This window comes from Podarcis erhardii (genome assembly GCF_964252035.2).
Source record: "Podarcis erhardii genome assembly, chromosome: 4".
In the NCBI taxonomy this organism is placed as follows: domain Eukaryota; kingdom Metazoa; phylum Chordata; class Lepidosauria; order Squamata; family Lacertidae; genus Podarcis; species Podarcis erhardii.
The window spans coordinates 58,304,415-58,319,371 of NC_138508.1; the positions used below are offsets into that span (position 1 = coordinate 58,304,415).

At 43.4% G+C, this 14,957-nt stretch overlaps 1 protein-coding gene across 1 annotated transcript in view; it reads left to right on the forward strand.

The window, feature by feature from the left end:
* The first annotated feature begins 9,114 nt into the window (after window positions 1-9,114).
* Window positions 9,115-14,957, forward strand: part of PDXK (pyridoxal kinase) — a 52,781-nt gene continuing 46,938 nt past the window's right edge. The window contains exon 1 of the mRNA XM_081858627.1: window positions 9,115-9,760. Coding sequence (XP_081714753.1) covers window positions 9,668-9,760 — 93 coding nt within the window. The 5' untranslated portion in view covers window positions 9,115-9,667. The remainder of the gene's footprint in view (window positions 9,761-14,957) is intronic.

Below are 14,957 nucleotides of genomic sequence, written 5' to 3' on the forward strand. Positions count from 1 at the left end.
CTCTTACTGTTTCACATGTCTCATGTGTTGTGCTGTGTTACTGTCCCTGTCTGTGGCTTGTGGTGTTGTTCTGAGCGTGCTTGGTGGTGGTTTTATCTCCTTGCAGTTTTAAATACTGTGATGTGACTTGGTTAAGACAGACATGCTTGAGTTTTGGAGATGTATCTTGTGTTGTATATGGTCACTTAGCAGACTATAACGGAAGGCATACATCTTAAATAGAAGTATTAACATTTGTTCTTTAAATGGAGTTTAATATAAAAAAGCAACAAATGTGGGACACTGTGTTGGAAAACTATTTGTTGTGATAAGATAGTGGGGTAGTGGAACCAAAATAAGCCAGTGATTTACTTTCGTACAAGAATATGGACAGCAGTAGTTGTATGTTCATTCTTATGTTGGAGATGTTGTTCTAATTCTCCAGCTAGAAAGATGGAACTGTAAAGAGATTGGAGAAGAGTTTCTTTAATGCTCTGAACTTCAGGGCTTTGTGGTTGCCCTAACAGTCAAAAGATGGTTCTGTCACTGTCAGATGGCAGTGGTGGTTGCTCGTGAGTAATCATTCAGGACTCAGACCTGTCTTTTACAGGTTTTATTTTGGTGCAAAACTATTTACAGTGCAGAGCCACAAGTTCATGTCTGCCTCAATCGCTAGCAGAATCTGGGAGTGGTTGTTTCCGGTACCTCCCCCAACATAAGAGCTTCGTCACCCCCAGCCTTTTCCTTCCTTCTTTGCGTTTTACACCTCTGCGCAGGGTGGGCGATGCTTACCTCCTGGCCGGCTGAGGCTCCCAGCAGCATCCTCTGGTCCTTTCCTCTCTTCCCCACTGGAGGTGGGGCTTTCCTCACCACAGGAAGAGGAACTGTTTCGTAAGATTTTCAGAGGTTCCCTGTAACCCAACGGCCCCTCTGCTTCCCTACCCTGTTCCGATGGCAGTACCCTGACAGTTACTGAGGCTGTTGCAGGACAAAAGTCAGGGTCCGTATCATTCAGAAGTAGTGGTGGGGGCCCAAGCAAGGCTTCACCATTGATACTTGCCCAAGGGCTCTCTTTATGCTTCCCCCCCACCCCCTCAGACTGGTATTGCAAGCAGCACTACACAACAGGGTCTAGCCACCCTTTAAATTCCCCACAATGCCCCTGATATAGCATTAGCTCAAGGCATTGTGGGAGATTTAAAATGATGGCTAGACCATGCTGCTGCTAGTCAAGCCTATCAGGGACCACTGGTAGAGACGTAGGCTCACTAGAGTTTACCAAGGGCCCCCTCATTCATGAGGCTGGCCCTGACAAGACCAGCAACACGTCTTGATGAATGTTAAGGTAATGTGAGTGTTGTTGGGTCTTTCGGAATGATGGATATTCAAATTTAATGGTTGATTTCTGATGGGGGGGTGGCTTGTAAACATGCATGTGTAGTATACATTTTCCTGTTCTTCCATGTTTCCTGAGAATTTCATCCCAAGATGTTAATTTCAATGAATGATTCAATATGTGACGTTTTAATTTACAACTACATACCTAAACACAAGGTGAAAATAAAAATGATGTCCTGTTGTTGATAAGACTACAAAAAGCAGGAATCTCAGCTTTCAAACCAGTTTGTCTGTTCATGGGTGCATTCTAAAAATATCTAGGATTACTATGAGTTATAACTAGTCCTGTTAAAAAGCAGAATTTGCAAAGATCTTATTTTTAAAAGAGTATTCACTCGGTTTTGTAATTAAACTGGCTTAAATGAAGCAGAACACTGTTTAAAATGGTTTGTGTTTAAAGCTTTTTATTTAAAATATTTTAGGAATAAAAACATTTTTATCAAGCTTTTGTGAGTTGAACAGCATCGTCCTTTGACTTTTTTGTTCCCTCCAGTTGTAGGAACAATTTTTATTTTTCCATTCTGCAGCATATACATCTCAATAACTCCAGATCCATGAAAATGGGCCACATAAACTTGGCTTTGAAAGAGCACTGTTGCATTTTATTTACATTATTTTGTTGCAGGGAGCCGTATTTATTCAGTCATTAAATTTATATGCCCTGCCTTCTTCCAAAGGAGTCTAGGGCAGCAAAACTGCCAATACTAATAAAGTTCCATTAGACTACTAGTTCCACAGGCAGAGGTCAGGAAGTGAGGTATGACAGCAACAGGGATGGTGTCAGCAGCCCAATCTTCTCCATGTGATCACTAGGGCTGGGCAATACCTGGTTTTTAACATTGTGGTATATCAACAGCTAAATAGTGTGATGTATTGATATTGCCCAGTCCTATCCATGACTAGGGGGCACAATCTGGACGGTTCTGCCAGGGGCGCCAGAACACTTCCAAGTACCTTGGTCCCAAGCAGCTTAGGGGAAGTTACCAGCATCTTGAATCGCACTTGAAAACAAACTGACAGCTAGTGGAAGTGATACAAAAAGGGGGCCACATGGTTCCAGTACTTGCCCCCCCCCCAGCAAAATTTCAGGGGCAAAATTTTGCACCAATGGAATATTCCCGGTGGTTTTCAAGGGCAGTCTCACATAGGGTGGCACGGAGGGGATGGAGAGAACTATGCAGAGCTGCAAACTCTGCCAGACATTCGGCTTCCGCGCACCATCAGAAATGCGCCCACCCACTGGCTTCTGTGTTCATTGGCTCTTCGCAGGAGTAAGGTTCCCTGCCTCCACTTTGTAGTAGCAAACTACAATATTACTGTTACACTGTTATTTACTATAAAGCTCTTGATTTATATGGGATGGGATAAGCCCAGCAATAAGACCCTTTGAAGATTTCCATTGTCATGCATAACTTGGCTTTACTATGCAGTTCATGAACTGAATTGACAATTCCATTAACAGACTTCTCCCCACCCCGCAACCTCCATTAAAGCTCCACAGCATATTTGAGTAATACAAACAATCTCTGCCTGCGGTAAGCTTTTATAATTCTGAGCATCTAGGACTGTTCCAGCCTTGGTCTCTCTTGTAAATTTATTCTTTTAAAAGTTCTTTATGCATGTGGTGTAGCCAACAGCGATTGAGTCTAGATCCTATTGCCAGAACATGTGTTTTTAAAAATCTAGAGTCGTGCTTCCTGAAATAGGTGGCCTTCATTATATTCTATGGGGCTAGGATACTATACAATAAAAGACAATCCTTTACATGACTGCTAAGTGGTAATGAATGATGTTACAGGGGTGGGGTGGGAGGCAGATTAAATTTAGTTACGTGGGAATGCAGGGTGTGCTGAATATATATCCTCACCAAACCATAGTGACCTTCAGTCTGTAACCTTCAAAATGGCCCCTTGTATCCATTACTGAAGTGTCATAAATCTGCTCTGCCAGACAAAATTGTATCTCCCTTGGCTATTCAAGGCCATCAGCTTCGCTGCACTAACAGCTGGAGAAAGTGATTCCCATCCCAGTATAAAATGTGCCCATATACAGTGGTACCTCAGGTTACAGATGCTTCAGGTTACAGATGCTTCAGGTTACAGACTCCACTAACCCAGAAATAGTACCTCGGGTTAAAAACTTTGCTTCAGGATGAGAACAGAAATTGTGCAGTGGCAGCACAGCGGCAGCAGGAGGCCCCATTAGCTAAAGTGGTGTCTCAGGTTAAGAACAGTTTCAGGTTAAGAACGGACCTCCAGAACGAATTTAAGTTCTTAACCCGAGGTACTACTGTAAAGGCAGCCAAAGCAACAACAACAAAAATAATAAAGTTTCTAAAGCTGAGAATGCCTGACACAGGTTGTTTCCTAACTGAAGTCTTCCCTACCTAAAGGCATAAAGGCACATTTTAAGAGCCAGAAAGCTCTGTTGTTGTTGTTGTTTTGGTATTTTTTTTAATGTATATGGACAGTGGACTGATTAAATACAAGCTGGAATACCCCAAATCAAGAAAACAGTTTTTGATAGTTTATAGAGATTGTCTGTGGCAGCCTTCACCATTCTGATGCCTTCCAGATGTTTTGCACTACAATTACCATCAGCCCAGCCAGCATAGTTAAGGTTGATGAGAGCTATAGTCCAGCACATCTTGAGGATCTGTTTGGGAAGGCTGATCTATGGTTTATTTGCCTTGTTTTCATAAATGAGTGGTGCTTTAAGGTCAGAAACAGTAACATACAAGTCCCAACTTTCCTTTTGGGGGGACGTTTCTAGCTAGTTTGTTGACAGAACAAAGTTTGAAAACATGGTAGTAAATATATCAAAGTTTCAGAATTAATAAGGTGAGAAAAATGCTGTGTTTTTCCATTTAAATGTAATTAAGCACCCAAGTCTGTGAAATCAAATCCCCCCCCCCAATCTGAAGTTTTCTATTTAGAAGTAATTTTCAGTAAGAATATTATAAAATAAGCCCAATAAATCCACCCCAATAGTTTGGCACATGCAGTATTATTTGGGATTGCGTCTAAATTATGTTTATGGCATGCAAACTACAAGCTCATCAGACTTGAGTTAGCCATGTCTTTTGAGACTCTTTGAGATTAAAACCGAATGTTTTCATTTTAGGATTTAAATAGGAAAAAATGCATAGTTAAACATACCAACTCAAACATACAAGGTGGGGGGGGGAATAAAAGTATATAGATGCCATCTTAGAATATGTGAAACTTAAGAACGATCTGCTTATGTATACAGGTGAACAAAAGGCCAAGATATATTCAATGCAAGTTTTGGAGGGAAATTATCTGAGAACCTGGGAGATATCCTCACAGGTGAAGGACATCCTTGATTTAAGAATGCTCTGTGAGCATAGACTGTCCCTGATTTTTAATGCTGTTCTTTGCTCCCCTCTTTCCATGCATTACATGAGCCAAAAGAAAAGCAAATACAGGAAGTCATATTTCGGTGCTTAGCAAAATGGTGAATTGCATATCAGCTTTGTCGGGTGGGTTATATTTAGTCCATTCAATAAAAGGGCATTTTCTCTCACTGTAGCAAAAGAACAAAAACACATAATTATTGTCACCCAGGTAACACTACTGAAGATGAATACAGACATAGTTAATCCATTTACCACACAACCGTTGCAGCTCTATCTCAAACACAGATCTGTTCTGTCTGGATCACAGCAGCAGTCTTGAGTTTTCCGCTGTGTGCGTGATTTTCAGAGAACTGTGACTCTTGCCAAGCAGATATCCCTCAGCAGTGGGAAGTGGCTTGTGACTGCCAGACGACAGCATGTGACGCAAGAAAGCACACATAGAAAGCAAGCTGCTGAAACAGACTGTTTGTGCTAGGAGGGTTTCTCTTGATGCCTGCAAAAGCTTTGTGCTCCTTGGATCACCATCTTCATCAAATAAATATATTTACTGGGGCATTTCTTTTTCTTTTTGCCACTTCCTACTTGGAGTGTGTATTGGATTCAGACAAATCTCAGAACAAGAACCAAAGCAGGCCATTTGGGACAGATACAAGTCTTATCTGAGCCAAAGCAGAATTTCCAAAAACACCAATTCTGAGTCTGAACTGAATCATGTTGATCCCCACCGTTTGAACTTCATATAGCAACCGTCTCCCCTTTTCTCAACTGGACCCCCATTCTTTTCCCATAAGAGGAAGATAAGAGGTGACAAACCTGTTGCCTTCCAGGTATTGCTGAAGCTACAGCTCCCACCATTCTTGACCATTGACCTTGGTTCCCCCCCATCACTGGAGCCCCCACCCCTCAGAATGCTATTGGCAATGTTGGCTGAGGAGGCACAGAGTTCAATGACTTCTGGAGGGCTATACGTTACCCAACTCCTGCTTTTAGCTTTTACTCCTGAAGATAACTTTAGAGAGTTCAAAATGTTGAGATAGAAGAGTTTTTGGTCATTAATTGCCCTGCAATGAAATTGCTTTAAAGTTCCTTGTGCCAAAATAGTAGCAAAAGTAAAGTCTCTTTAATCTCCTGTTTCATCCAGCTCCTCTGGAATCTATATTTTAATTATTCAGAACTTGTCATTCTGTTTTTGAAATAGGCCTTCAAAGCTATTAATTTGTATTTAAAATACAATTCTAATGTGTCTCTATTTCGGGCCTTAAATAAGCGGCGAGTTTGCACTGAATCTGTTGAGAGATCAATGACTCAGGACTTTGCAGTATGCGGCCGTGAAAGCTATAATTACATACAATTTTCTTGATGTATCTACTTTATGTGATTTCTTCCCTCCTACACTGGTCTCGGGGAACCTCAGTCAATCCATAAATCCTTTTCACTGCACAGCAATCACTGCCACAATCCACTGTTGTTCAATAATAACTCACTACATACCTTTTAAAATTTTAAAAAGCTAAAAATACTGGTAGGTAAGAGTTGCTAGTCAACCATCCAGCTTCTATTTAAAACTTCTGAGAAATGGCATTGATTTTAGTCCTCTTTAGCAAAAAAACCCCCCAGCAGATTAAAATATTGTGTCAGATTTTTCAAATTGACCATAATAATTTTCATCACAGGGCAGTCTTGACAAGACTGTCGATTTTTCAATTAGTTTCTCACCCAAGACAAAGGAATCCCCCGCACCTTTTCCACTGGCAGTTCATGGCAATATTACCTAATTCAATTCTGGCTGAGCAGAGAATTCCATTTCTTATTGAGGATAACTGTATGGATTCCCAACTAATGTGCTAATATGCAGCCTTCCCTGGTACAGTTTGCATAACTTGGTCATGGTTGTGAGGCAAGGTAAGGTGCTTAGCTTCAGCTTGTTGGGAGACTCCAGTGTGACAGCCACGGCGTGGTAGTAGTGGGATGCACATCAATAACAAGATGTCCAATGACATTATAGCAGTGAGAGAAAAATGGGAAGTGGGATAGTTGTACCAGGCTTGATTATGTCCACTTGAAAAGTAGTGGAATGCTTTTAAAGAAGCAGAATGGCATCCCATCCTATTTCAAGCACTCTTTCTCTGTTCCCCCTCTCTTCATATATTTTGATTTCTCTTATCATAATAATAGCACTGCTGCTAGTATAATTAATCAAATGATTTCATGCGAAGTTGCACCTCTTTGTTGACTCCAGCAAACCAAACTGTAAAGTTGCAAAGCCAAAAACATAGCTGGATCCAGAGGCAAGTGGTGCATGTTTTTTCCAAAACTGAATCAAAGCCAAAGGCACTGAGCTTAAACATAACAAATGAGTCACAGAGAAGAAGAAACAAACAGCAAGGGGGGGGGAGTTGCACAGATTATATTTTACAGTCAAACATAAGAAACAAAATGCTAATCTCACAAAAATGTATTTTAGTTTCCGCCCCTACCTTGTATCAACATCTTAAAAGTTTTCCATATAAATTATTGATTTTAAACCGGAAGTTAACACTTTTTCAACAGCTAGTAAATTATAATTGTACTGGTTTTCAATAGAAAACACATTACTGTACAGTGGTACCTCGGGTTACAGACGCTTCAGGTTACAGATGCTTCAGGTTACAGACTCCACTAACCCAGAAATAGTACCTCGGGTTAAGAACTTTGCTTCAGGATGAGAACAGAAATTGTGCAGTGGCAGCACAGCGGCAGCAGGAGGCCCCATTAGCTAAAGTGGTGCTTCAGGTTAAGAATAGTTTCAGGTTAAGAACGGACCTCCAGAACGAATTAAGTACTTAGCCCGAGGTACCACTGTACTGTGTGTGGCAGTGCCTCATAGAAATGTTATTAACAAAAAACTGGAAGCACATAGAACTCTGGAGTTCCGAGAGAGCACAGCGTATAGCATGCATTGAGTTGGGACTGATAAATGGAAAGGGTACTGTGGTGCATGTATAAACATATGTGGGTGTAGGCATTTGTCATACACACACATATTGTGATGCTTGAGACATATATGCTGGAGGATACAGAAGCAGTAGTGCAATTACTGGAGCTCAGACAATAATTTGTTTCAGAGTACTGTCAATTAGTAAATCTACTATGCATGAGCAGTGGTAAGTAGGCTGTGTGGGCAGATTTAATAAAAATATACAAATCAGAGAATCCCATTTATATCATAGCAAATGCTCGCTTGCCATTGGTGAGAAAGAACTGGCCCTATATGAACAGGAAAAGAAGTTTATATAAATTGGATGAAAATGTGCTCATGTTCTCCCTTGACCACCATTGCTATACAGAGGATTTTTTTTATTCTGTTGTGGACCTTTGTAGGTGTCTTTATGGTAGCTGGTTTAAGAAAAAGTGGGGTATAAATTCTAAAATGCATTAAGAAATCTGTAGGGAATAACATTAGAATGACTTTGCTGGATCATACCACAGATCCATCCTGACCAGCCCACTGTCATCTCCAAGTAATATTGCAACAGAACAAGATAACTATTCCCCAGTGACTGGTAATTGGAAGTGTGCATACCAGGGCTAACAGACATTGACAAGTAGGAATTGCAACAAAATGTTGCAGTTTTTATTCTCTCTAATTTTTTTATTCTAGTTTGTTTCTGTATTCCTGCAAACATTGCCCCCACTGAGCCTACTGATACCTTCCACTTTTGCATGGGTAGTTCTGTTTTGGTTGGCCAGATAACAATCCAGAACCTTAAGAATGAATTAGCTTTCTGTGTGTTTTGGTCTCTATAAATTTCTTCCGTGTGCACGTCCTTTTGCGGTCACAGTAACTTTGCTATGTACCTCTCTTTTGATGCCCAACTGTCATGAGCAAGCATCTCATCGTTTTCACACGTGCCTCTCCTAACTGGGGTGTGCATTTAAGTGGGAAGCGGAGCCCACTGCGAGAATTATTCCTCCTGCTGGTCGTGGCTGCTTGTGTCCCGGTGTGGCCATTTTAGGCGTCTTTATAGCGATTATGCAGAAGCTGGAGACTTGCCTCTTTTTGCTGTCGTGCCCACGGAAAGGGTCCAGTAGGGCTTGGGGCCTCTCTACAGTACTGGGAAGAGGAAACCGCTGCTCAACGACAAATCTTAAACCACAAAAGCGCCTTGAATAACTAACTGACAGCAGCTTTCGTCGAGCGACGGCCTTTCTTATGAGGCGGGGGCTCCAGCCCACCAGAGCTTCTGAAGGCGCCAGCAATCTGTCAAAGTCTTTTCAAGGTGGGGCGCGCGTGCCACAAAGCTCGCTCTCCCCCCCCCCCATTTTATTTTTTTACATGTTTGCTTCAGCGCGTAGGAAGGCGGGCGGGCGGGCGGGCGGGCGGGCAGGGAGGGAGGCTGGGGTTGGGAAGCCCCTCACCGGGGGCGCCTCTCGCGCGCAGCTTTCCTCCTGCTGCCTCTCAGGGAGGCGGGCAATCGCGCGCGGGCGCAGAGAGCGTCGCACGTGGGCGGTTCGCCCGTGGTTCCTCCTTCCTTCTCCCCCCTCGCCCACCCTGCACCAGGCTCGGCCTACGGGGGCAGGTGGCTCCTTGCGCGCGCCGTCCCCGCTCCCTCCCTCCCTCTGCTCGCTGGGCGGCGTGTGCGGGTGCCTTTAAATTGCTTTCGCGGGAGCTGCCGCTTGCTCAGTCTCATCTGTGATGTAAGAAGAGACTTTTAGGTGTCTGCGCCGATCGCCTGACTTTCTTTTCTTCTTTCCCCCCTTCCTCTCCCGCTCGCTCTCTGCGCCGCTGTCCTTGGCCGCCCTGCTGCCGAGGCGGATTTGCAAAGCCGCCGCCGCCGCCGCTGGGTCCAGCCCGCCCGGAGCTGCGCTGTCCTGGGCGCAGAGGGCGCGCGACTGCCCGGCTCCTCGCTCAGCCGCCGCGGGTGCGCAGGCATGGAGGAGCAGCCGGAGTGCAGGGTGCTCTCCATTCAGAGCCATGTCGTGCGCGGCTACGTGGGCAACAAGGCGGCCACTTTCCCCCTGCAGGTAGGTGTGCGTGTCAGAGAAGAGACAGAGGGCAAGCCGGAGGGACACAACCGAGCAGGCGGCGGCGGCGGCGGCAGGTGGCTCCTCCTGCCCGTCTCCAAGGCTGCCTGAGAAAGCAAATACCGGCGAGGCTGTGGCTCCAGCGTCCGCGGAGGGCGCCTAGGACCCTCGTCGGGCGGCCTGGCTGGAGGCAGAGACTTGCCGTTCCCAGTCCAGAGGGAGCTGTGGGGCTTAGGCGTGTAGTGATTCTTTCCCGCTCCACCTCGGTCTCTCTAGGCGAGGCTCTGCCAAGGAAGGCCCTCCTGACACAAGCCTCAGCCTGTGCATCAGGAGAGGAGGAGGGAGAGGGCGGAGAAAGCGCCCCTTTTTCGGGGTTGGGGTGTTTTGGGGGCGGAAGGGAGATACTGTACAGTGCATATATATATATATGGAGCGGCTGCCTTCAGGCAAGTTCCTAACCGCAGCAGCGCCCGCCAAGTAGGGCGAGGGTCAGAGAAATATGCCAGAGAAAAACAAAACGAAGACGTGTCAGATTCCAAGCTCTGGGGAACGATGGCAAGTGTCAGCGGTGGCGAGGTTGCTTGGCCATGACACGTCCTTCCCATTAAAAAAATAAAATGTTTTCATTTGGGTATCTTAAAAGGCTTTCCAGGGTCGGTCCTGCAGCTCCCCTGAACGCCATGAGTGATCCTCCAAAGAGCCACTGCTTTAAAAACACAGAATCAAGTATGTTAAAATTCCGAATCTGGCTCTTTTCCTTCTGTTGTTGTTGGCTTGTCTATGTTAACAGGCCCTTTTTTGGTGTTGCTGATTTTCATAAGGTGCTGGCCAGTGTTACTACATAGTACCAACAGGAATGCAAAGTATGTAGAAACAACAACTGTACTGTTAACAGTGGTTGTTTAGGCGATGTTTTAATGACAGTTAGACTTTATTGAGGGACACCTTGTTTCCAGGTAGAGCTCGGGATTTTTGGGGACTTACAGTGCTGTCCAGCATGTTTTGGAATGTAGCTTTAAACCATTTTTCAAATGCTGCATAATTACGTTTCCTAAAATAGCTGTGATAAAATGCAGTCTTTCTGGCTGTCATGTGATTCCCAAAGAATCAGAAAAGAATGGTCACTTCATAAGAAATGTTGCACACAGCTAATTGATTTTTGCACTGCATCAAGCATATTGCACAGGCAGCAACAGAAGTAAATAATGAGTAACCTCACCATGCAGTACTGTAAGATGAGTAACCTGTTCCCAAAAGAATTTGTCCAGCTGAGCACAGGTCAGTAGGTTCATCACACATAGAGAGCTCAAAGCTAAAGCAGATACTAGGGTTGGATTTTTGGATTATATAGCCTGCCATTGTCCCAGACTACTTGTGCTAACAAAGGATAAACTTCTTTTTTGGTAGTATCTCCATTTCCCAATATATGAAATAGCCTTTTAAATACATTTGCAGTGCAAGTCTGTACATGTTTATTCAGAAGTAAGCCATAGTGTCTTCAATGGGGTATTCCCCAGATAAATATGGATAGGATTGTAGCCTTAAAAAACCCAAAGAACCTTTAAATTTTTCACCAAAGGACCTTGAGCATTGCTTGATATAAAATGCTTCTCTGTAAAATTTGATATAGCCGTTTGATGCCATTTATAAGTACAATCACTTGCTGTCATTTGTTTACAGCTACTGCTTCAACTGTAGCAGACGTACAAAAAGAAACAAGCTACCACTGCAAATTTCAGTGTGAAAAAAATATATATCCTAAGAGTTATCCCAAATCATTATCTTTTATCTTGCCTTCAGCATATATACTTGCCATTGTCTTAGTCCACCTGTTGAATTAAGCTTCTGACTACGATAGCACAAAAGCACTAGATTGTCTTTGTGGTGCTTTAAGCACCTTCTCTCATTTTATGGCTGCAAACCCATAGAACTGTTCTTCTAGAATTCATCCTAGGCTAGGAACCTGATGAAACATCACCAGCAGAAAGTTGCCATGGTGAAGATTAAGCATTTTATTAGCTACTGTAAGCCTATGAAGGGATTATTTTAAAATTTTAAGTACCCTAGAAAGGCTGTGAAATGCAATTCAGTGTGCTGGTGTCTGTCCTCCCAAGTTGTGTCTGTATTAGCTGAACAAAAAAAAGAGGTCTAAATATGCATCTGCCTCTTCACTTTTAACAAAGTTTTAAAATGGCTCAGGTGTGGAAGGGAAATATTATGCTGGGGAGGGAACCATAGCTTGATGGTATAAAACAGGCACCATATGCAGAAGGTCTCTGGGATTTCCACTTGAAAGGCGATTATTTAAAATATGGGGTTTTCAATTGGTAGGTTGGGACACAGTATTGAATCACAGCCTAATCCAAGGTGGGTTGTAGCAGCAGCACTAGCAATTTCCACATATATATATATGGGTTAAAAGTGAGTCACAGGTTTGGAAAGGTTGAAGATCACTGATGTAAGGAAGAGTCATTGTCAGAGTAGAGACAACAGTGGGCTAGGTGGACAAATCATCTGACGTACTATAAGGCAGATTTCTGTGTTCCTTTGTTACTGATCATTAGTAAATAATTGCTATGGCCCTTCTTGCAAGCATAGAGCATAATGTGCTTGCACTTGTGATGGAAGTGCAGGGTTAGAGAGAGGGATTCACATTTTTTCCAGAAACAGCAAGTTGTGGTTTGTGACTTCTGGTTTATACACAAGCTTCACTTTTTGCCTGGTACTCAGCATTGTCAACTCTGATTAGCAGTTAAAAGCAGCACCAACCTACTGGTCGAAATATATCCAACACCCCCTTTTGCTTTTCTCTGCCAATCACTGTAGTGCTTGAGCATTTGAAAGACCAATGATAATATCTCTTCCCACATTTACTGTAAGGAAATTAGTTTGGGGGAGGTGTAGAAATACAGGCCAACTGAGGCAAATTTCAAATATGCTGCTCACTTACAAGGAAGGAACTGCTATTGAATCCTGTCGGAATGACCCAGAAATCCTCCTCCCCCCCCCCATAATGTGTGTGGAACTTAGCAATGCTATTGCTTGTGTTTCATTGCCAAAGCTAAGAGCTATTTAGGGTTGATCTATACATTGAGAAGCATCTCGTACATCCTCCTGGGATTGTATAACTTCAAATGCAGGTGGAGGATTGCATGATGAAATGCTACCCTCAGGCTAAAACCTCATTCTGTAGACAGCTAGCATGGCAGGGAGAAGGGTTTTGATATTTTCTGACATGGTTTCTCTGCCTGGGATTTCTGAGTATTACCATTGATATATCACCAAATTAATATCAGCATTTTGTTAAGAATTGTGCTATTATTTGTGAACTAAAGTAAATCAGGATCAGAGGCTGTAAAGGAAGTGCTGGGACTCTTAAGAGGCCAGAGAGCTAAGGGAGCAAAGTCTACTTTCTACGTGATGAATTTCTTGCATTGTCACTACAGAGAACAACAGCCATGCTTAAGCAGCTATTTAGAGGATGTTATAAGAAATTTAAGGTCTCAAAGATAGAATAAATATTCATAAATGCACACATATCTAAATATATGAACCATGGGTCTGAAATAGGATGGGAGGGCAATCCTGAAGCCCTTTTGACTCTGCCAAGGACCTCAAATATTCCTCTGCAGTAAGGGAGGCAAATGGGGAAAGCCTGCCCATTGTCTTTTTGCTTGCAAATCCTGTCTTTAAGGGTGCATTTGTGTATGAATAGGGTGAGCCTGTGACCTGGATTCAGGACCTAAAGTATTAACCATCACAAAAGAATGGCCAGACTTTCCAGGTAATGTAATCAGTGACAGGTATGCGGGTAGACAGGATTTCTGCTGTAGACTGCCTCATTCCGTGATGTATGTATGATGTTTTAGGGGGGTGGTCTTGGGCTACAGGGTGGGCAATTTCAAAAGTCTATATAAGGGCTTGTGCACCATTGTTCACGGTTCTCCTCCTGTGTGTGGTGAGTGGAGACCCTGTTGCAACAGTTCCTTTAATAAAGATCAGGCTTACTAGTCACTTTGCTTTTCATTTTACTCTGGTTGGCCTCTGTTATTTCTCCTACCAATAGAGAACCCACTTAAGGACTCTATACGTGCTCTTGGATATACCATAAGGGAAAAGGAGCAGGTTTTCTTAAAACAAGGATACTTAAAACAAGCTGAGACGCTGTGAATAGATGGAATGTACCAAAGTATTTGGAAGAAACCCGCATGAACCTGCCCATGCAGTCAGATTAACAGCAGAAGCCCTGCAGTGTGTCCCTTGGCAGGAGGGAGCACAAGGCAGGGCTTTTTCAGTGGTTGCAGCGACCCATAGAGTGCCTTTTGCAGAGGAGTCTGCATAGCTCCTTTACAACTTCACAAGCAGTGAAGACTTGACTTTTTCAATAGGCATTTGGGCTGAGGTAAACTAATTCTGGATTGTTTTGCTCTCTCTATATATATTTTGCTTCCAGCAAGTTGTTGTCTGAGTTCCGTTTTGTGGGGTTGGAGGAGGTTTTTTGGGGGGGGGGGTGACGGCTGCTTTTACTTTCTGATTATATTTTTTGTTGGTGTAATTAGCCTCCTTGAGGGTCTTTCAGCTGAAAACTGGAGCAGAAATGTTTTAATGAATACATAAAGGGTGAAGTTTGTTGATGTGAAAAAGGCCAAAGTTTTTCAGAGCCACTGAAAAGTAACAATAATACATAAAAATGGAGCAGAAATATGAGTGAAATTAAAACGCTTTATGAATGAACACATCAACTAAAAGGTGTGACAAAATTTGTCTAGCACCAAAAAGACATCATACTGGGTGCAAGGTGAACCACTCCCCCTTGGAGGAGAGTGCCATGCTTTGGGGCACCAGAACTGAAAATATCATCTCTTGGGTCTCCCTCCCATCTGTGTTCTGAAAGTGAGCATGGTCAAAGAAAGGCCTCCAAGGAACATCTTAATGGTTGGATATATTTGTTTGGCTGGATAGGTTCAGGTGGTTGTTAAGGCAGCCTGTTGCTAAGTCATTTGGTACCAGAACTTCTGGTTATACCATGGCATGCATCCTGTGACTGAACTCTCAACCAGTCCCAGAAAATTGTGTTGTTGTTGTTTAGTCGTGTCCGACTCTTCGTGACCCCATGGACCAGAGCACGCCAGGCACTTCTGTTTTCCACTGCCTCACGCAGTTTGGTCAGCCTCATGTTTGTAGCTTCGAGAACACT